At 39.7% G+C, this 18,292-nt stretch overlaps 1 protein-coding gene across 1 annotated transcript in view; it reads left to right on the top strand.

The window, feature by feature from the left end:
* The window catches only part of LOC122809680 (zinc finger protein 850-like), a 416,499-nt gene that overhangs the window by 107,492 nt on the left and 290,715 nt on the right, over positions 1-18,292 (top strand). Inside the window, exon 2 of the mRNA XM_044081353.1 lies at positions 704-830. Coding sequence (XP_043937288.1) covers positions 704-830 — 127 coding nt within the window. The remainder of the gene's footprint in view (positions 1-703; positions 831-18,292) is intronic.

Raw genomic sequence — 18,292 nt, 5'->3', positions numbered from 1 at the left:
ATTTATTTATTTATTTATTTTTGCATTAATTCTAATCGCAAGCAGAAGTGGCTGTCATTATTGGTCTCCTGCTCTGTCTGTGTATGCATGCAGTGGGTGTAGCTCTCGGCTGTCTCACGATTTTGCCTAATTTTTTTGTCTGATCCTCAAAATCTGTGGTTTCCCGACATATTGTTTGCAGTCACCATATAACAACAGATGTTTGTTTTGGTCTTCATATCTTTCAGAAAATGTTTGTTTATTGCAAAACCTGTTGTAGTAGCAACTCTCCAACTTTCTAATTTCACTGTCAGACATAGGCCTGGCAACAACTTCAAGAGTGCAGATGTTTATCCTGGTCCTAAGAGTAATAATTTAAATCTGTCCCTGATTTGGGGTCTTTGTTCCTTTTTCTTGAGCTAAGTGATTGGAAAGGACATCATAGTTTCATAAATATGTATTATGCATATTTGGCATACAAAACTTTGCCATGCTTGTCAGACATTGACTGCTGCTGTTTAGTGTGCACTGGAAGCCCTGTCACAGTAAAGGGGGGAAAACACATTGTTGTGGTTAGCCAGTAGGATGTTGACAGCAGTTTATCAGCTAGACATAAATGCTTATTGTGGTATATGACAGAAGTAATCTCTGTAAGGTTATGGTACTGTATTTAACTGAATAATGGATGAATTTGCATCTGTTCTTTCATTTCTTTGTTTTTTAGTTACCAGAATCATTTGAGGATGTTATGGTCATTTTCACTGATGAGGAATGGGAAACTTTAACAGTGCAACAGAAAGACCTGTACAGGACTGTTATGTTGGACAACTACGAAACCATGGCTTCATTAGGTAAGGGATGTCACTGCTTCTGAAATGCATTTGTTAAGATATTTAACTCAGTACTTCCTTGTTAAAATAAACAATGGTGTTTACTGATTCCAAACATTTTTGTGCATTTTTTTCAGACACGGTTATTTAATTTTCCACACCACTCAGTGGGTTAATTTTATGTGGATATTAAACCATACTAATTTTTGTTCTGACAGTGGCTGATGCCCATAGAACAACTGCAGGCCAGTTGACTTTAAACTTGTTGAAAAGCCTTTGAAATAGCTGATTAAGCAGTATAGTAAAGTGATGTTTTGCCCAGATGTCAGTTTGAATTTAGGCCAGACTGTGATTCAGACCGCCATGTGCTCACTGTATGACACCATCAGTGTTGATAATAGGAATATGTAGCCAAGACGTTTTAACATAGTTGATCATCAGCTTTTATAGTGATACCTAAAAACTTTTGCTTTCAGTATTGGTGGTCTGCTTTCCAAAACTGGATTTATTTCCATGTAGTATAGATTTTATTTTAAGGAAACTTCCTCCATATAGACAGAGACTTTGCGTGATATTCCTCAAGGATGCATTTTCTATGCCAGAAAATTGGGTTGAGACCTTTTTTTTTTGGATTATTGTGTTTTTACCAATTGCTCTTGTTCGCTAGAAATGTGAAAAGACCTTCATGTTAAATTTTTAAATGTATGCCAGATGTGCTGTTTTTGAGTTCATTGAGCAGTGTAGATTTTCATAATGTGAATTGTTCAGTAATCGGACTGCCATAGGCTTTGGTCTAAAATGCATTTGTTTTGTGGTAGAAGAACAAGAAATATTTACACAGGGTAGTGTTTATAACATATGTAGGGTGGCCACGGTGGTGCAGCGTAGCGTTGCCACCTCACAGTATGAGGTTCTCCGGTTCGATCCTCGGCTGGGGTGCCTTCTGTGCTAAGTCTGCATGTCCTCCCTGTGGTCGCGTGGGTTTCCTCCGGGTGCTCCGGTTTCCTCCCACATCCCAAAGACATGCTGTAGGTGGATTGGACACTCTAAATTGGCCCTAGGTGCGAGTGTGTGCCTTCTGTGGAAGGTTGGGCGCCAGGCTGGCAACTCGACACCGTAAAACTCCACTGCCAATCATGAGTGGACAGGTGATCCGCTGTGGCGACCCCTAACCAGGAAAAATAACATATGTATAGTCTGTTACAGATGATGTGTCATTAAGAAGTTCCTTGTGTAGGAAGCGTCCAATTAAATGTTGAATAATTAAAAAAAATGTTGTTTAAACAGCAGTAATATGTATTTCAACTGTCCTTTTGCCATACTGATGTATTAGTTCCATTATTTTGTATGTTAGAGTATTATGAAGATGGTAGTTTTACATATTGTTTGTACAAAAGAGATGTGGCTAAGAATAGTATAGCAGTTGCTATCGTATACGTGGGTAGAAGTGTACCACTATTACAGTTCATATAATTCCATGTAATAATAAGAATAGTGTAGCAGCTGTCGTCCTACACGTGGGTCGGAGTGTACCACTATTAAAGTTCATACTATTCCATGTAGTGACAATAAGTTGCTTTATTAACAAATCTGCTGTTTAGCCTAAGTGTTTATGGCTACAGGTTACTGTACAAATGTAGTAGCAGAAGCACTGACAAGTACTGAAGCAAATACGTTTAGTAGGGCCGAGAGTATTTTGTGTGCAGCAAAATTGTTCCAGAAAGAACTGTTATCCATGATTTGGAAGGTGGGGTCAAACACAAGAAGATTGTGAAAAATTACTGATAAAAACTAATGAAATGATTAATACTGCATAATTTCAAATAAGTAAGGGCAAGTACAAAATCAGAGTGACAGGTATGAAATGCATGCATCATATTTGGACATAAGATGAACTAAAACCCGATTTTGAAATTACCTGCACAGTTGTGCAGACACCAAAGCCAGAAGACAAGCAGGTGTTGTAATTTTGAAGGAACGATGCAATATTTTTCAAGGTTTGTACCTTGTATGTTACTAGATAGCTATATATTTAAGAATGCTGTTGGGGCAAGATAAAGTCTAGGAAAGGAACAGGATGAGTTGTGAAGTGGCCAAATTAGTCTATGTGCTGGCAGTAAAACAGTGACGTCAATAAGCCTGTTTTACAATTTGATACTAGTCAGAAAGGTAGAGGAGTTGTGATCCTTCAAGAGAGTATACCATTTCCATGTGCTTCAAGAACATTTGTAAATGCACAGAGATATCCACATGTAGAAAAGTCACAGCAGTAGTGTATGGATGTAAGAAATTCCATAAATGTCTGTGTGGGAACAGGCTACAAACCTTTGCAGATGTATTCAAAAAGTTATTTGTGGAACCCCTGAGATTATGTATACATCAAACAGGGAGCCTGTACACAGCGGATGTTTTCAATAACATTACCCTACTCTTTGAGTGTTATCAATCCATCAAGTGTTTGCAGTCATCGAGCACAATGCCTCATTTCGTATGTACCTCACTAGATACCTACAGCAACAGGAGAGACTGCAAAAGTACCTCACAAAGAGGATCCTAGGCCTTAAACTGTTGTCCTATATTGACAGACTCAAAAAACTCTTAACTATTCTGTCTCATATCGCGTACTTAGAGGCAGTCTCTGCTTGACTTACAAAGCCATGTCTGACCCAGCTCTGTTAGAAATGCTACATCTAAAGAAATCCCAATCCCTCTGCACTACACGCTCCAGAGACCTCAACCTCATTACCGCGAACAACAGAACAAACTGGAGGGACAGGTTCATAACCCAGAGACTGCCCATGGTATGGAATAGACTTCCCATACATGTCAAGCGGAATGCCTCACTGGCCCTTTTCAAGAGAAATCTTGATGACTGGATGGGGAATAGAAAATTCACCCCGGGGATCACTCCAGTGGCTTTGCTTGACAGAGGCACTGGGAACTAAGGTCGGGTGGCACGATGCCAGGGTAGTCCTATGAGCTAGGCTTGTAAAGGCTCCAGGGCCATTAGCCTAGTACATACATGTGAACCTATGAACCTGGTGACGACTTCTTTGACTTGAAAAAAAAAAAAAATTTAAGTGAATGAGTAGATCGTTTTTCATCCAGAATCCATACTTGTGCAAATTGTTTGTGCACTGGAATGATTGTGTATATGTGTGTGTGTGTGTGGTATTTTTTTTTCTTTTCTTTTTCTTTGTGTGACTATGAAATTGGGATATTTAACTGAGTGGGAGCAGTGGCAGGCAGGCTTAACCTGTGTTTTAGAAAAAAATGTTTCTTTTTGTTTTTAATTGGGTTTGGACTGGCTGAAGGCTGGATCATTTTTTCATCTGTATGAACCTCTTTGAATTGCAGGGGAAACATTTAGTAGTGCATATTTGCTAAATAAGCATGAAGAATCTATAAAAGATTAGCTTGATTATTTTTGGGGTAATACTAGTGTTGCCAGTGGTTGAAGGGTGGGGTGGCATAAAAGGATTTCAAAATATGCTATAATTAACTTAAAAATGAGTCACTAATGTATGTTAAAGTGAAAGCATGGCCTGAGTAAATGGCTTCAGTGGGGGGGGGGGGGGGGTTGTCATTTTTGTTCAGGGATGAAATGCGTTGTATTTAAGGCTCCGTATTCAAAGTAGATAAAGCAGCAATTCCCAATCAGCCACAGAATATCCCTCAGAGGACATACGAGTCATATCTAGTACTAGTGAAATGCAGAGAAAGAGTAAAAAAATGTGATATTTTGGACAGGAATGTCAACTCTACTAGAGTAAGTAGTAGGGAATTGTTCTACCTGCAGTGCATGCAGTAACAATTACGTGAAGGGAGAGATACTAATGTATCCATTTCCATGTCATCTTTGGAGCTTAATAAGTGCTGATTTATTGTATTTCAAAGAAACCATATATATTATCCCCCTCTCTCCTTTGGCCCAGTAAGTGAATGGGTCCGTGGACTCTTTTTAGCTATGACCTAGGTGAAGTTGTACATTTTGGTATAGAAGTAACAAAGAATTGACTGTATTGTATAGAAAACTTTGAAATGATCGTAGAAGTTAATTTACATCTTGTAGTAGTAAAGGTCATAGTACAAAGAGCTCCATGGCAAATGTTTAAGAGTTGCATAGACTGAATATTTAATGCAGTATATATGGCTAACAATTCATGGAAATAATAAGAGTTTGGCACACTTGTAACATGTTTTTGTGTATGCAGTTATTAATAGTCTCTTTATGTAGTAGGACAGTAGTTTGACTACTGAATCATTTTGATGTTGTAGTGGAGACTGATACTGCTTGTTAGTCTCTGAATTAAGAATTTGGTAAGAAGAAGAGACAACCTTACAATTGTAAAGAAGTTGGAAGAAGGAGAAGCATGACCCTTATAGGTAGGGGAAGGTGATGAGTGGATGGCTTTGCTTGCCTTAAACATTTCCTATGTTCCATTTAGAGTCAATTTATTTAGAGATCAACTATAATTTTCTCTTTGGTCAATTTTTATAAATATGTAAATGCAATCATCTGAGCAGTTCTAGACCTTTTGAGTGCATGGATGAGTTACTACTTTAGAGTGGAAACAATGAGTGAAGGAAAAGTGCAGGCTGTTGTTCAGGAAAGGAGCATTTGCAGGTTTCCTTTTTGTGCTCCAGAAGCTTATTTCTAAAATGTTGGATACTCTGTTCCTGAGGCGGTTCTAGTTAGAAGGGGGCTGTTTTACTGATGCCCCTTTTCCCAATTTGAGATTCCAGAGGGTACATATGTAGGGTTAGAGCATTATTTTTTCCTGGTTCCTGAAAGAGTAAGGTGAGGTTTGGACTAGTAGCATCCTTCCAAGAGATGGGTAGACACGATTATGTAAAATTGTAAAGGTTAGCAATGATAAGAATAATGGAATGATCTTTGTTGTAGAGATAGGCACTGATGCTCCATCTGAGGGGGTTGATAAATCTGCATATTTGGTATGTGATGCCTGGTTAAAGAAGAAGAGTGACAGGGGTACTAATAAGAGACTTGAAGCCCTGTAACATGTTCTGTCATACTGCTGCCATTGTTATTCCTGCTATTACTGAAATTGGAGATGTCCTTGATTTAGAACCATTCAGGGTTGAAAAACACTATTTGCTTGCTTATAAATCAAAAGGAATAGTAACGTAAGTGATCACTAAGATATGAAGGCTAATCGCAATAAATGTTCAGTCCATGTAGGACAACTCATTCAATGCGTACTAAAAAATTTATTGCAAGCAAAATTTCTAAACTGTTAAGCACTTTTGTCCATACCTATAATGTTAAAAGGACTTCATCAGAACAATCAAATCAGTTGATTTCCTTACATATATAGGGTGGATATTTTGTGACATAAACTAACAAGCCCCCTGTCTTCCTAAAAAGATACAAGAACATATTCTAAAACCCCCAAACCAGTAAAACTAATATTAAATTCTCAGAGGTTCCTATTTACAGTCCAGGTAATGTGCTGTTCATCTTAATGTTAAATATAAGAATAGTAATAAATTAACCATTTGGAAAAGCTGTATCATTTCAATAAACTGCTGAATGTTTCAAAGGTCATGCATTTACAGTGGATATAAAAAGTGTACACACCCCTGTTAAAATGCCAGGTTTTTGTGATGTGATTTATTGTGGTCTCATTTTTTTATTTCAGAACTTTTCCCACCTTTAATGTGACCTATAACCTGGACAATTCATTTGAAAAACAAACAAATTTGTTGGGGGGAAAATATAAAAAAATAAAAAAATGTACAGTAAGCTGGTTGCACAAGTAATACTTTGTTGAAGCACCTTTTGATTTAAGTACAGCATTCAGTCTTCTTGGGTAGTTGTCTATCAGCATGGCACATCTTGGCAATATTTGCCCACTCTTCCTTGCAAAAGCGCTCCAAATCTGTCAGATTGCGAAGGCATCTCTTGTGCACAGCCCTCCTCAGGTCACCCCATAGATTTTTTATTGGATTTAGGTCTGGGCTCTGGCCGGGCCATTCCAAAACTTTAATTTTCTTCTGGTGAAGCCATTCTTTTGTTGATTTGGATGCATGCTTGGGGTCATTGTTGTGTTGAAAGGTGAAATTCCTCTTCATCTTCAGCTTTCTAGCAGACGCCTGAAGGTTTTGGGCCAAAAGTGACTGGTATTTGGAACTGTTCATAATTCCCTCCACTTTGACTAAAGCCCCAGTTCCAGCTGAAGAAAAGCAACCCCAAAGCATGATACTGCCACCACCATGCTTCACCATGGGGATGGTTTTCTTTTGGTGATGCGACGTGTTGTTTTTGCGCCAAACGTACTTTTTGAAATTGTGGCCAAAAAGTTCAACCTTGGTCTCATCAGACCATAACACATTTTTCCCACATGTTTTTGGGAGACGTGATGTATTGATTTGTAAATTTTATCTGAGCCTGGATGTTTTTCTGTGTAAGAAAAGGCTTCCATCTTGCAACCCTACTCTATAGCCCAGACCTATGGAGAATACGGGAGATTGTTGTCACATGTAGTGCATAACCAGTACTTGCCAGAAATCCCTGCAGCTCCTTCAGTGTTGCTGTAGGTCTCTTGACAGTCTCCCTGACCAGTTTTTGTTTTGTCTTTTCATCAATTTTAGAGGGATGTCCAGTTCTTTGCAATGTCACTTCTGTGCCATATTTTGTCCACTTTTTGATGACTGTCTTCACTGTGTTCCATGCTACATCCAATGCTGTAGACATTTTTTTGTACCCTTCTCTGACTGATGCTTTTCAACAATGAGATCCCTTTGATGCTTTGTAAGATCTCTGCAAACCATGGCTTTTGCTGTAGCAGGCAACTGAGTAAATGTCAGGAAAATCCTACTAGGACAGCTGAACTTTATTTGGGGTTAATCAGAGTCTCTTTAATTGATGACAGGTGTGCACCCAAGAAGACTGGATGCTGTAATTAAATCAAAAGGTGCTTCAACAAAGTATTAGTTTAGGGGTGTGCACACTTATGCAACCAGCTTATTGTACATTTTTTATTTTTTTATAATTTTCCCCTAACAGATTTGTTTGTTTTTCAATTGAATTGTACAAGTTATAGGTCACATTAAAGGTAGGAAAAGTTTTGAAATTATTTATTGTGGTGTCATTTTTTTATATCACAAAAACCTGGCATTTTAACAAGGGTGTGTACACTTTTTATATCCACTGTATGCTTAACAATCAAAAAGTGTAAAATTCCTCTGAAATATTGTTATTATTAAATAAACTCTGTGAATAACTAAAAACCTAAAATGAGTATCAAATACTTTCTCACTTGTGAGATATCTCTACCGGCATATTTTAGCAGCTCTTAGTTTTAACACAGGCTTGATAGAAGTATATATTCATTGATTCCTAGAGGGGAATTGGCACTTTATTTCCAAAAAAGCTGTCTATACTCCAGCGTATTTTCTCAATCACCTCCCCTTGCGTTTAAAATTACCTTTTCCAATACAGCAAATTTAAATCCAATAAATCCTGTGCAAATTGTGGCATGTTTATGTAGAGCACTGTTAGTGGTTTTAGTTAAAATATCACATTTGTACTATCTCCATTTTCCCTATATAAAAAGAGGGGCACTTGGTACATCTGGTAGTACATATTACCTCAGTGGTCCAGCAATTATCCTTATGTAGTTTTAAAGTAACATCATTTATTTTTAGCTGGTATTCTAATATGTGAGTGCATTTCTTGCAGTACTGTTCCCATTTCCATAACCCTTTCTTTTATTTGTTGAGGTTTTACAAACAAAACTCAACATGTTGCCTACTGATGGAATAATTCTGCATTTGTTCTTAATATTGTCCAATTCTTCTCTATATTTGTTCTGACTTCATGATATTCATTGTTATACTCCAGGACCATTGCTGTTTCATAGTCAATATTCACATTCCTTTATTGAATTTTAATTCCCTCTAAACTTACCCCTAAATGGAGTTTTACTTAGATTCCCTTAATTTTACCACTTCTAATAATACTGCCTACTATTTTTCTTGGATTACCTCTGTCATAAAATATCTTTTTTTAACTTTTCTATTTCTTGTAAACATATGTCCGTGTCAGAGATCATCGTTGCTAATCTAATTGACTGCCTTTTAACCAAACTTTTCTTATGTGTTAAGGGTGGGAACTAGAAACATGGAGAGAGATGTCCTCGATTCCACCCCCCATAACTGATTTGGCTAAATTAAGATTTTTTGTAAATTGTATGAAGGTACATGGTCTGGTGGAGATATTTTAACTATGCCTATGGTTATGTTGGTAGAGGAAGGTATTACAGTGATTTGCTTTTACTAGATAATGTCTGTTTTTGAAGTCTAGTCAAAGTATAATTATTTTCTTGTTTTGACTTATGTTTTGAAATATGTATGTTGCTGTGGTTTGTAATGAAGTTGGTGATAGGGGAGGGGTGTAAACAATAGCCAGCAAACATTTACATAGAAACTTGGTGATGTTTTGATAATTTAAGCTATTTTTTAATTAGGAGTACACCCCCTCCTGTTTTTTGTTTTCTGCATTTATCAGGATGTATGTAATAATTGGTATTTACATTTGTGGAGGAGATTGTAGGAAACGTGAACCAGGTCTCACTAGCTGCCAATGTAGTAATATTGGTAATGGTTGGCCATTGATCACTATAGTCAGTCTTGTTTCGAAAACTTTGAGCATTAAGGTGATTTTGATGCCTTTGCTTTTTAGGTTTTGTTTGCCTTGGTGTAATTTAAGGTTGATGAGGAATTTTCTGGGTTTTGTTGAGGTGGTATGGCTGCTTGAGTGTTTGTGGTGATGTTAGGCGACTGTGGTACTGTCGGTGGTGAGGGGGTGAATGTAATTGCCATTGGGGTAGTGCAGTCTGTACTGGTTGAAATTGTTGTGTGGAATGAGTTGTGCTATTTATCCATCTGTGATCAGTACTTTATTAGGTAGTTAGTACACTGCCTTAATTAACCCACTATTCACTACTTTTGCCAATTGACAATACAGCCTGCAAGAGGTATAAATATTAAAGAAACGTGAAAGCAAACCTCTGGCATCAAGCCCACTGTTGGGTGAGTATCATCAGGGGCTGGTGCACTGAACCAATTTCCCTTCATCTACAGAATGTAATTATAATTCTAAGATCACATTCTTTAAGAGATTTGTGGATGATATTTTTTCATATGGGAGGGCAATGAACATGAACTTAAGGAATATGTCAACTTTCTTAATGATAGTACTGGTTTTCTACACTTCACTTTAACCTGTTCATCCGAATGTATACAGTTTTTGGACATTAATTTGAATATACAAGGTGACAGGATACAAACTTTTCTTTATAGAAAGACTATGCACAAAAATAAATACTTGCATCGTACAAGTATGCATAGCCTACATATTTTTAAGGGAATTATTAGGAGTCATTTTATACGTGTATGTAGACTTAATACTGAAAGACAAAATTGTGAAATACAATTAAATTATATGATTGATGAGCCTTTTCAAAGAGGCTATGATGATAATTTGCTATTTAGCATCAAAAATGAAATCCTTGAGGAAAGAGACACTAAGTTTTACCCCTTCTTTTGTGGCAAAAGTGTTGCTCAAACCCCTTTGGCAGGTGGCAATAATCAGTCTATGGCCTTGCATTACACAGTGACCTATAGCAGATGTAGTGATGGTGTCAGGAGTATCATCAGTAGTAATTGTTGTATTTTACGAAGTGCCACTGAATTATTGAAATTTGTTGCCATTAAACCCAGTTTTTCATATAGAAATTGTGAAAGTCTTAAACAAAAACTTTGTTATAAAGACTGTAATTGCTCTAGTAATCCGTTTTCTGCTAGAAAGGGCACTGTTCCTTGCTACAACTGTTGTTGCTCATGTATAAATAGTGAATTAGATTTTGTTCATCCTACTAGTAATAGGAAATACAATGTAAAATGTTTTGCCACATGTAATTCTTGCAACGTTGTATATTTAGCTGTGTGCCGGGTATGTTTGGCATTTTATGTAGGAAAAAGTACTAGACGTCTCAAAGATAGAATTATTGAACACAAATCAGATATTAGAAGAAATGTTATGAATAATTCACTAGCACAACATATATATGAGAATGGGGAACTACATGATTTTACTTTGTGTGTTAACTTCTGTTCAAAGGTCGATTAGAGGTGGTGATTTAAATAATAAATTAGAGTTAAAAGAATATGAATGGATCACATTGTTGCAGGCAGATGTGTTTCCTGGTATTAATAAGTTGAATACTTTAAAACCGATACTTAAAGATAGAATGCTATGTTTAAAATGATTAAATGAGCAGATTTTGTTCGTTTTTTTTAAATTGTATGATGATTTTATCGTCTGTGCTTAATTGAATTATTGGTTCTGGATGATATTTAAGGATTGTAACTGATTTAGTTTTTATCTTGCACTGAGGAAGGGTTGCTGTACCTGAAAGCTTTGCCTTACCAATACATTTTTACATTGTTCCAGATGTTCATCGTGCATACAGCTGCAGTAATCACATATGGGTTCTCTGCCGTCAGGCGGTCCCTCGGTCGGCCGAATTCCAAAGTCTTGGTCCGGCGTCGGTTGTTGTCGCCTTCTTCCCTGACGTCAGTGCGACAGGGGTATATAAATCACAGCCGACGCCATATTCTTCAGTCTTTTTTGCCGCGTGGTGCCCGAAGCAGAAGCAGTTCGCAAGTGCCGGTCGGCCATCTCCTGAATTTACAACAAAATCCGAAACCGAAGTCTTCATTAAAGCTAAGTACCCCGTTGGGGAAACTTTTCTTGCCTCAGACCGATGTCAGACAAAGTTAACAATTGTATTTCTTGTGGGAAGCAAATACCGCATAAGGATTTCCATTCCCTCTGCATACCTTGTTTAGGTCCAGACCACGACGTCTCGGGCTGTTGCTTTTGCGCTACCTTCAATAAACGCACTATTAAGCGTCGGGCGGAGTACACCCAACATTTATTTTGGTAAAGCCTTTGATTATAAAATGTCGTCGGATACTCCGACTACCGTTTTGTCCAAAAAACGAAAGGACAAGGACCGTCACGCGAGGTCCGCGGTCTCCACCGACACCACGCCATAACCGGCTACACGTGGTCCGGTTCTCAGCGAGACGCCTATGCAGTCCCTGACTACCGACGACACTTCCTTGGCGGTGTGTTCTGTACCCGAGACCGCTGGTACCTCGGCCCTTACTCAGACTACAACCACCGAATCCACAGTGAGTGTTGAGCCTCCTAATGTGGGCAGGTCCACTTCCACCCAAGGTGTATTTAGGCCCTCTTCTTCCTTTTCCATTAAGGCCTTCACTAAGTCCAAATCAGCCATGCATCCCAAGAGGCCTGTTGCACAGGGACCATCCCCAGGCTCCATGCCTAAATAGCAGATGCTTAAAATGGCTGAGGATTTAATTTCCTATATCAGGGGTTCCCAACCCCCTCCAGACAAGAGACCCAGAGTGGAGGAAGACTCTCCCTCTTCTGAACAGGGCTCCATTTTCTCAGAACATTCGGATGTGGAGGAACACTCATATTACCCTTATGAAGATTCTGATGCAGAACAGTCCATTCCTTCTGTATCTCCCCCTGAGGATTTTTCTTTTGGGGAGACCTTGCACACCTTGAGGGAACACTTCCATTGGGAAGGCCAAGACTTTTCTGTTTCCAAGAAAAGGCTTAGGGAATTTCTTTTGTTACCTCAACACAGGCCTCTGGCTATACCTCCTGTCCTGGACATTCTTGATGATGTTTACTATGAGGCTTGCCTTAACCCGGATTCCCTGCCTCCTGCACCAGTCAAACCTGATAGGTACTACAGAGTCCCTAACTCTCACCAATTTCTTTTCAAAAGCCATAATGCTGACCCTGAAACCATTTCTCAAGGCCCCAAGGGAATGAAGGCCTCTACTGCCAAGAATCCACTACCTTCCGAGAGAGAATCTAGATCCTTAGAAAGGTGGGGGGAAAAGGTATACACCTCGGCCACCCTAGCCATGAGGGCCTTAAATTGTCAGTTCCATATGCTTAAATACCAACAGTTTCTGCTATCACAATTAAGAAACAAAATGTCTCAACCTGAACAACCAGATTTGAAGGAATTGCATGATATGATGCATAGTGCAGAACAAGTGGGTAAACACACCTTACAATGTGGTTATGATGCCTTAGAGGCCTCAAGTAGAGCTACTGCTGCAGGAGCAGTCATTCGTAGACGTGCCTGGCTTAGGGAACAAAACTTGCCTGATCATGTTAAAGCTAAACTACTAGATGCTCCTTTACAAAAGGATGTGCTATTTGGTACTAATGCTGAGGAGATACTACGGAAAATGGAAGAAAAAGCTAAATCTATGCAAACTGTCAAGGCTTTTCTACAGGTACAGCCACCTCGTTTTAGCAGAAATTGGCCTTCAAAAAATTGGTCCTTTCCAGCCACGGACAAGCCCCAGAGAGGTAGATACATGCGCTCAAGGGGCAGAGGGCAATCTCAAGGATCATATAGAGGCAGACAATGGCAAACTCAAGCACCAAGAGGTGGCGAAGACAGTGCACAACAATACAGAAAGCAAACCCAATGACTTCCTCCTTTTCATGCCAAGCAAATCTCAGCTGGCAGCACCCTTGGGAGGAAAGCTGGCACTATTTTCAGGAAATTGGCACATTATCACAACAGACAAATGGATCCTGGACATAATAAACAGAGGCTACAGATTTCATTTTCACACTCTTCCAAAAATGAGAGGCATGCCAAACCTGCCATACAATCAAAGGGCAGAGGCACAAATACAAATTACAAAACTCATGGACATGAAAGCCATTCAAGAGGTTCCTACTCACAAACAAGGTCATGGTTTTTATTCCAGACTTTTCCTGGTACCAAGAAAAGGAACTGACTGGAGACCCATTTTGGACTTATCCATCCTAAATACATTTCTACTCGTACCAAAATTCAAGATGCTCACATTACAGCAACTTCTTCCCATGCTGGGCAAGGAGTTTGGCTGGTAACATTGCACCTCAAGGAGGCATACCTGCATGTCCCAATCGGACAAAGCTGCAGAAGATACTTCAGATTTCTTGCAGGTTCAATCCACTATCAATTCTCTGCATTGCCCTTTGGCTTATCTACTGCACCCAGAGTATTCACGAAATGCCTGGCATCAGTAATTGCCTACTGCAGACTTCAAGGGATACAAATTTACCCTTATTTGGACGACTGCCTGATCCAAGCGGACAGCAAGCACGCTCTTCTGGAACATCTGGCTTATGCAACACTGTTACTGAATTCTCTGGGATACACAATCAACAAAGAGAAATCCAGGCTAACACCATCTCAGAAAATAACTTTCCTGGGTGCCAACATGGACACAAACACCCAGATGGCCTATCTTACGCCAGAAAAACAAGAGCAACTAACACAGTACTTCAAAACACTAGCAAATTGTACCAGGCTTACTGCAAGGAAAATCCTGCAGGCTCTGGGCTTCATGGCATCTTGCATTCTTTTAATCCCATGTGCAAAGTTGCATATGAGAAAACTTCAATGGTACCTAAAAAACCTATGGTCTCAACACAGCCAAAATTTGGAAACAATAATACCAATAATTCCATGTTTGCAAAAGGAATTTCTATGGTGGGCCCAAGCATGTCAAACAAATACAGGCCTCCCATTCTGCAAGCCTCAAGCAAATCAAGTCATCACAACAGACGCCTCAGATTATGCCTGGGGGGCGCACATGACAGGCAGGTGCATTCAGGGCAAATGGTCCCAAAAGGAAAAGCACCTTCACATCAATCAAAAAGAAATGCTAGCAGTAATAAATGCAATTACAGCATTCAAGGACCTCCTGCACCCAGGACAATTATTGATAAGAACAGACAACACCACAGTAATGTGGTACATAAACAAACAAGGAGGAACACATTCATATCCCCTGTGCAGACTAGCCATGACACTTTGGAACTTGGCTCTGGAATGGCAAATCGAACTTCAAGCACAGTACTTGCCAGGTTTGGAAAACACTCTGGCAGACAATCCAAGCAGAAATATGACAGATCCACACGAATGGAAACTACATCCACAGGTGTTTACAAAGATAATCCAAGCATGGGGAAGGCCAGACATAGATCTCTTCGCCTCCCACAGGAACCATCAACTGGAAAAGTTTTGCTCAAGGACTTTTCATCCAAAGGCCTGGAGGGTGGACGCCCTTTCATTCAGTTGGACAGCATGGACAGTGTACGCTTTCCCACCTCTGCCTCTTCTACCCAAGGTGCTCCTGAAAGCAAGAGCAGACAGACCGAAGATGATACTGATTGCTCCAGACTGGCCAAGACAGCACTGGTACCCACTCCTAAGGAGCCTAAAACATACTCCTCCCTGGCCTCTACCTCTAATGCCTCTCCTGCTGACTCAGCACAGCTACAAAACTCTTCACAGTCAGCTGAAAACACTCAATCTTGCTGCATGGAAAATTCCTTAACACCTCAGCAGACCCTACTCTCCAAAGAGGTGCAGGATGTCATTCTGGAGGCCAGAAGGCCATCTACTCGGAAGACTTACTCAGCAAAATGGAAACGGTTTTGCTCTTGGAATGAGAAAAAAGGCCAGGATCCTAGAAAACTGAATTTGCCTCAGGTATTACAGTATCTAGCTGAGCTGCTGAACAGTGGACTTTCATTTTCCTCCATAAAAATCCATGCCTCAGCCATTTCTGCAGAATTCAACACGGATCCACCGTTATTCTCTCACCCACTTTTAAGGCAATTCCTCAGAGGGGCTAAGAATATAAGACCACCAAGGAAACAACCAGTGCCAGCCTGGGATCTTAATTACATTCTAGAAAAATTAACATTGCCTCCCTTTGAACCAGCTGCCTCAACAGATTTACAATACTTGTCCTGGAAAACAGCTTTCCTTCTGGCCATTACCTCAGCTCGTAGGGTTTCGGAACTTCAAGCCCTCATGGCTGTGCAGCCTTTTCTTATCTTCCATCAGGACAGGGTTTCCCTTCGAACCAACCCGTCATTTATGCCTAAAGTGGTATCCAGGGTAGCCTTAAATCAAGCCATGCACTTACCTACCTTTTACCCCAATCCTCAAAACAAAGGGGAAAGGCTGCTACATTCCTTAGACATCCATAGACAGCTACGTTACTATTTGGACAGAACAAAGCCTTTCAGGAAATTACAACAACTCTTTGTGTCTTATGCTGTAGGAGCTCAAGGGAAGCCTGTTACCAAACAGACAATCTCTAAATGGATAGGCCACTGCATACGATTTTGTTACTCCTATCATGGGAAATCTGTCCCTGTAGTAGGGTTGCCACCTTTCCAAATGGCCAAAGTGGGACATTTTCGGGACAAACATCAGATTTTGTCAGTACAAAGGATAGAACTTAAGTTTTTTTGCCTAAATAAAAGCTTATTCTTGTAGCATTTTAGTTGCTTATTCTGTTTCTTATAACATTTAGGTATTTTAGATATAGAATAACTGTTTTATGCAAATATTACATAAAATATAGGACACAATTATGTCCTACAATCTCAGGACATTTGCCATTTTTAATATTTTTTGTCAGGACACAACTGCCCAAAGAGGGACTGTCCCTCGCAAAGTGGGACAGGTGGTAACCCTACCCTGTAGGCATCAGACCACACTCCACCAGGGCCACAGCTACCTCTACAGCCTTCCTCAGAGGAGTTCCTACCAAAGATATCTTGGAGGCAGCCACTTGGAGTTCTGTACATACCTTCACAAAACAGTACCACCTGCCTTTATATTCCAAAACTAGAGCAGGCTTTGCTACTGCTGTGTTGCAGGGCATTCTGGCTCATTCCAGTTCTACCTAGTGCCTACCACCCTGTGCGTAGCTTTGGGATTCTACCCATATGTGATTACTGCAGCTGTATGCACGATGAACATAGTGCAGTTTTGTACCTACCATAAATGTAGATGTTCGAGTGCTAATACAGCTGCAGTACAGGTTTCCCTCCCTCCTTCCCCTCTAGGTACAGGACTAGTGGCTAACACCTCCTCATACAACCTATTTTGGGTTATCCTCCCATGGTGTATTTGCTTGCAACTACTCTTTTTTGATAACACTGCATTGCTTGTATATATTACATATATATATATATATATATATATATATATATATATATATATATATATATATAAAATTTATCTATTGCCTTCCTTTTGGGGGCACCTGACATTTGGGGTAAGAAAGACTGAAGAATATGACGTCGGCTGTGATTTATATACCCCTGTCGCACTGACGTCAGGGAAGAAGGCGACAACAACCGACGCCGGACCAAGACTTTGGAATTCGGCCGCCCGAGGGACCGCCTGACGGCAGAGAACCCATATGTGATTACTGCAGCTGTATTAGCACTCGAACATCTACATTTATGGTAGGTACAAAACTGTACTTTTGTCTTATTGTCATTGTGAGTATCATGCATCCACAGCACTATATTAGTCACAACATGTCACTGAGCCCATAACTTCTGCTGAAGCTGTAAAGTACAATTTGCCAAAACTTCCATACCAGCCCTCCATTTCACATGGCAGTATCTGTTGTCCATCCCAAATACTGAATCTCCACACAGATTGTCTACGAGTCATCAGGAAAATGACCCAAGTCCAGAAAGTCACTGTCTGCTTCCACAAAGTGAAATTGTTTAATTGTTGGTGACTTTATAATTAGATATGCAGACTCTGCACTCAACAGACGAAATAAAAAAGGGAGAATGTAAGCTGTTTGTCAGTTGCCAGGATCGGTGATGTCACAAGGCCCCTAAAGTCCCTTAAGCCCAACAACTATGACTATGACCTAGTGGTGGCCCATGTGAGGGTGAATGACCCAAGGCACTTCACCCAGCAGGACAGAGAGACATGTCAGTTACTATGCAAAAAAGTGTTTTTAGTGTCTTTCCTTCACCAGGAATGATAGAGATACCAAGACAAAATAATTGGTTTTAACAATTGGATAATTAGTGAGTGCCATTCTTAAGGGGATTCAGTGTGTTTCTACATGTGATGAGATGATAGATGCAATTTTCTGTTTCGCCGAGGATGGCTTATACCTCACATTCATATACCGGCTAAAACCTATGCTGCCTTCATTTTTTAGAGTCTCTCCATACTGGGCATTTCTGCATAGAAAACTTAAACCCATATTTTGGACACCATCATCATGGTGGCGCTTCTGAATACAAGGTATCTAAAGGGAAGACGCCAGAAATCAAGGCCCTTCAGCAAATCATACATAGTCATCTGTGTACTTAATAAGACATGATTTCAGTGCAGTGACAGCACTTCCTATATAACAGTGTTTAGTACCTGTCACTGTCAAACCATTTGATAATTTTGGGGATGCATCTCTGTTTCAAACACCAGCGCTTCATACCAAATTACCAATGACTATAACTTTGAGATCCAAATCATGTTTAACGGATCCATTTTTTACTTTATTGC

Source organism: Protopterus annectens, chromosome 8.part0 (genome assembly GCF_019279795.1).
Source record: "Protopterus annectens isolate FY-2018-M chromosome 8.part0, PAN1.0, whole genome shotgun sequence".
NCBI classification, from domain to species: Eukaryota; Metazoa; Chordata; order Ceratodontiformes; family Protopteridae; genus Protopterus; species Protopterus annectens.
The sequence above is the reverse complement of the archived record's forward strand: the minus strand, read 5'-3'. Positions and strand labels throughout refer to the sequence as shown.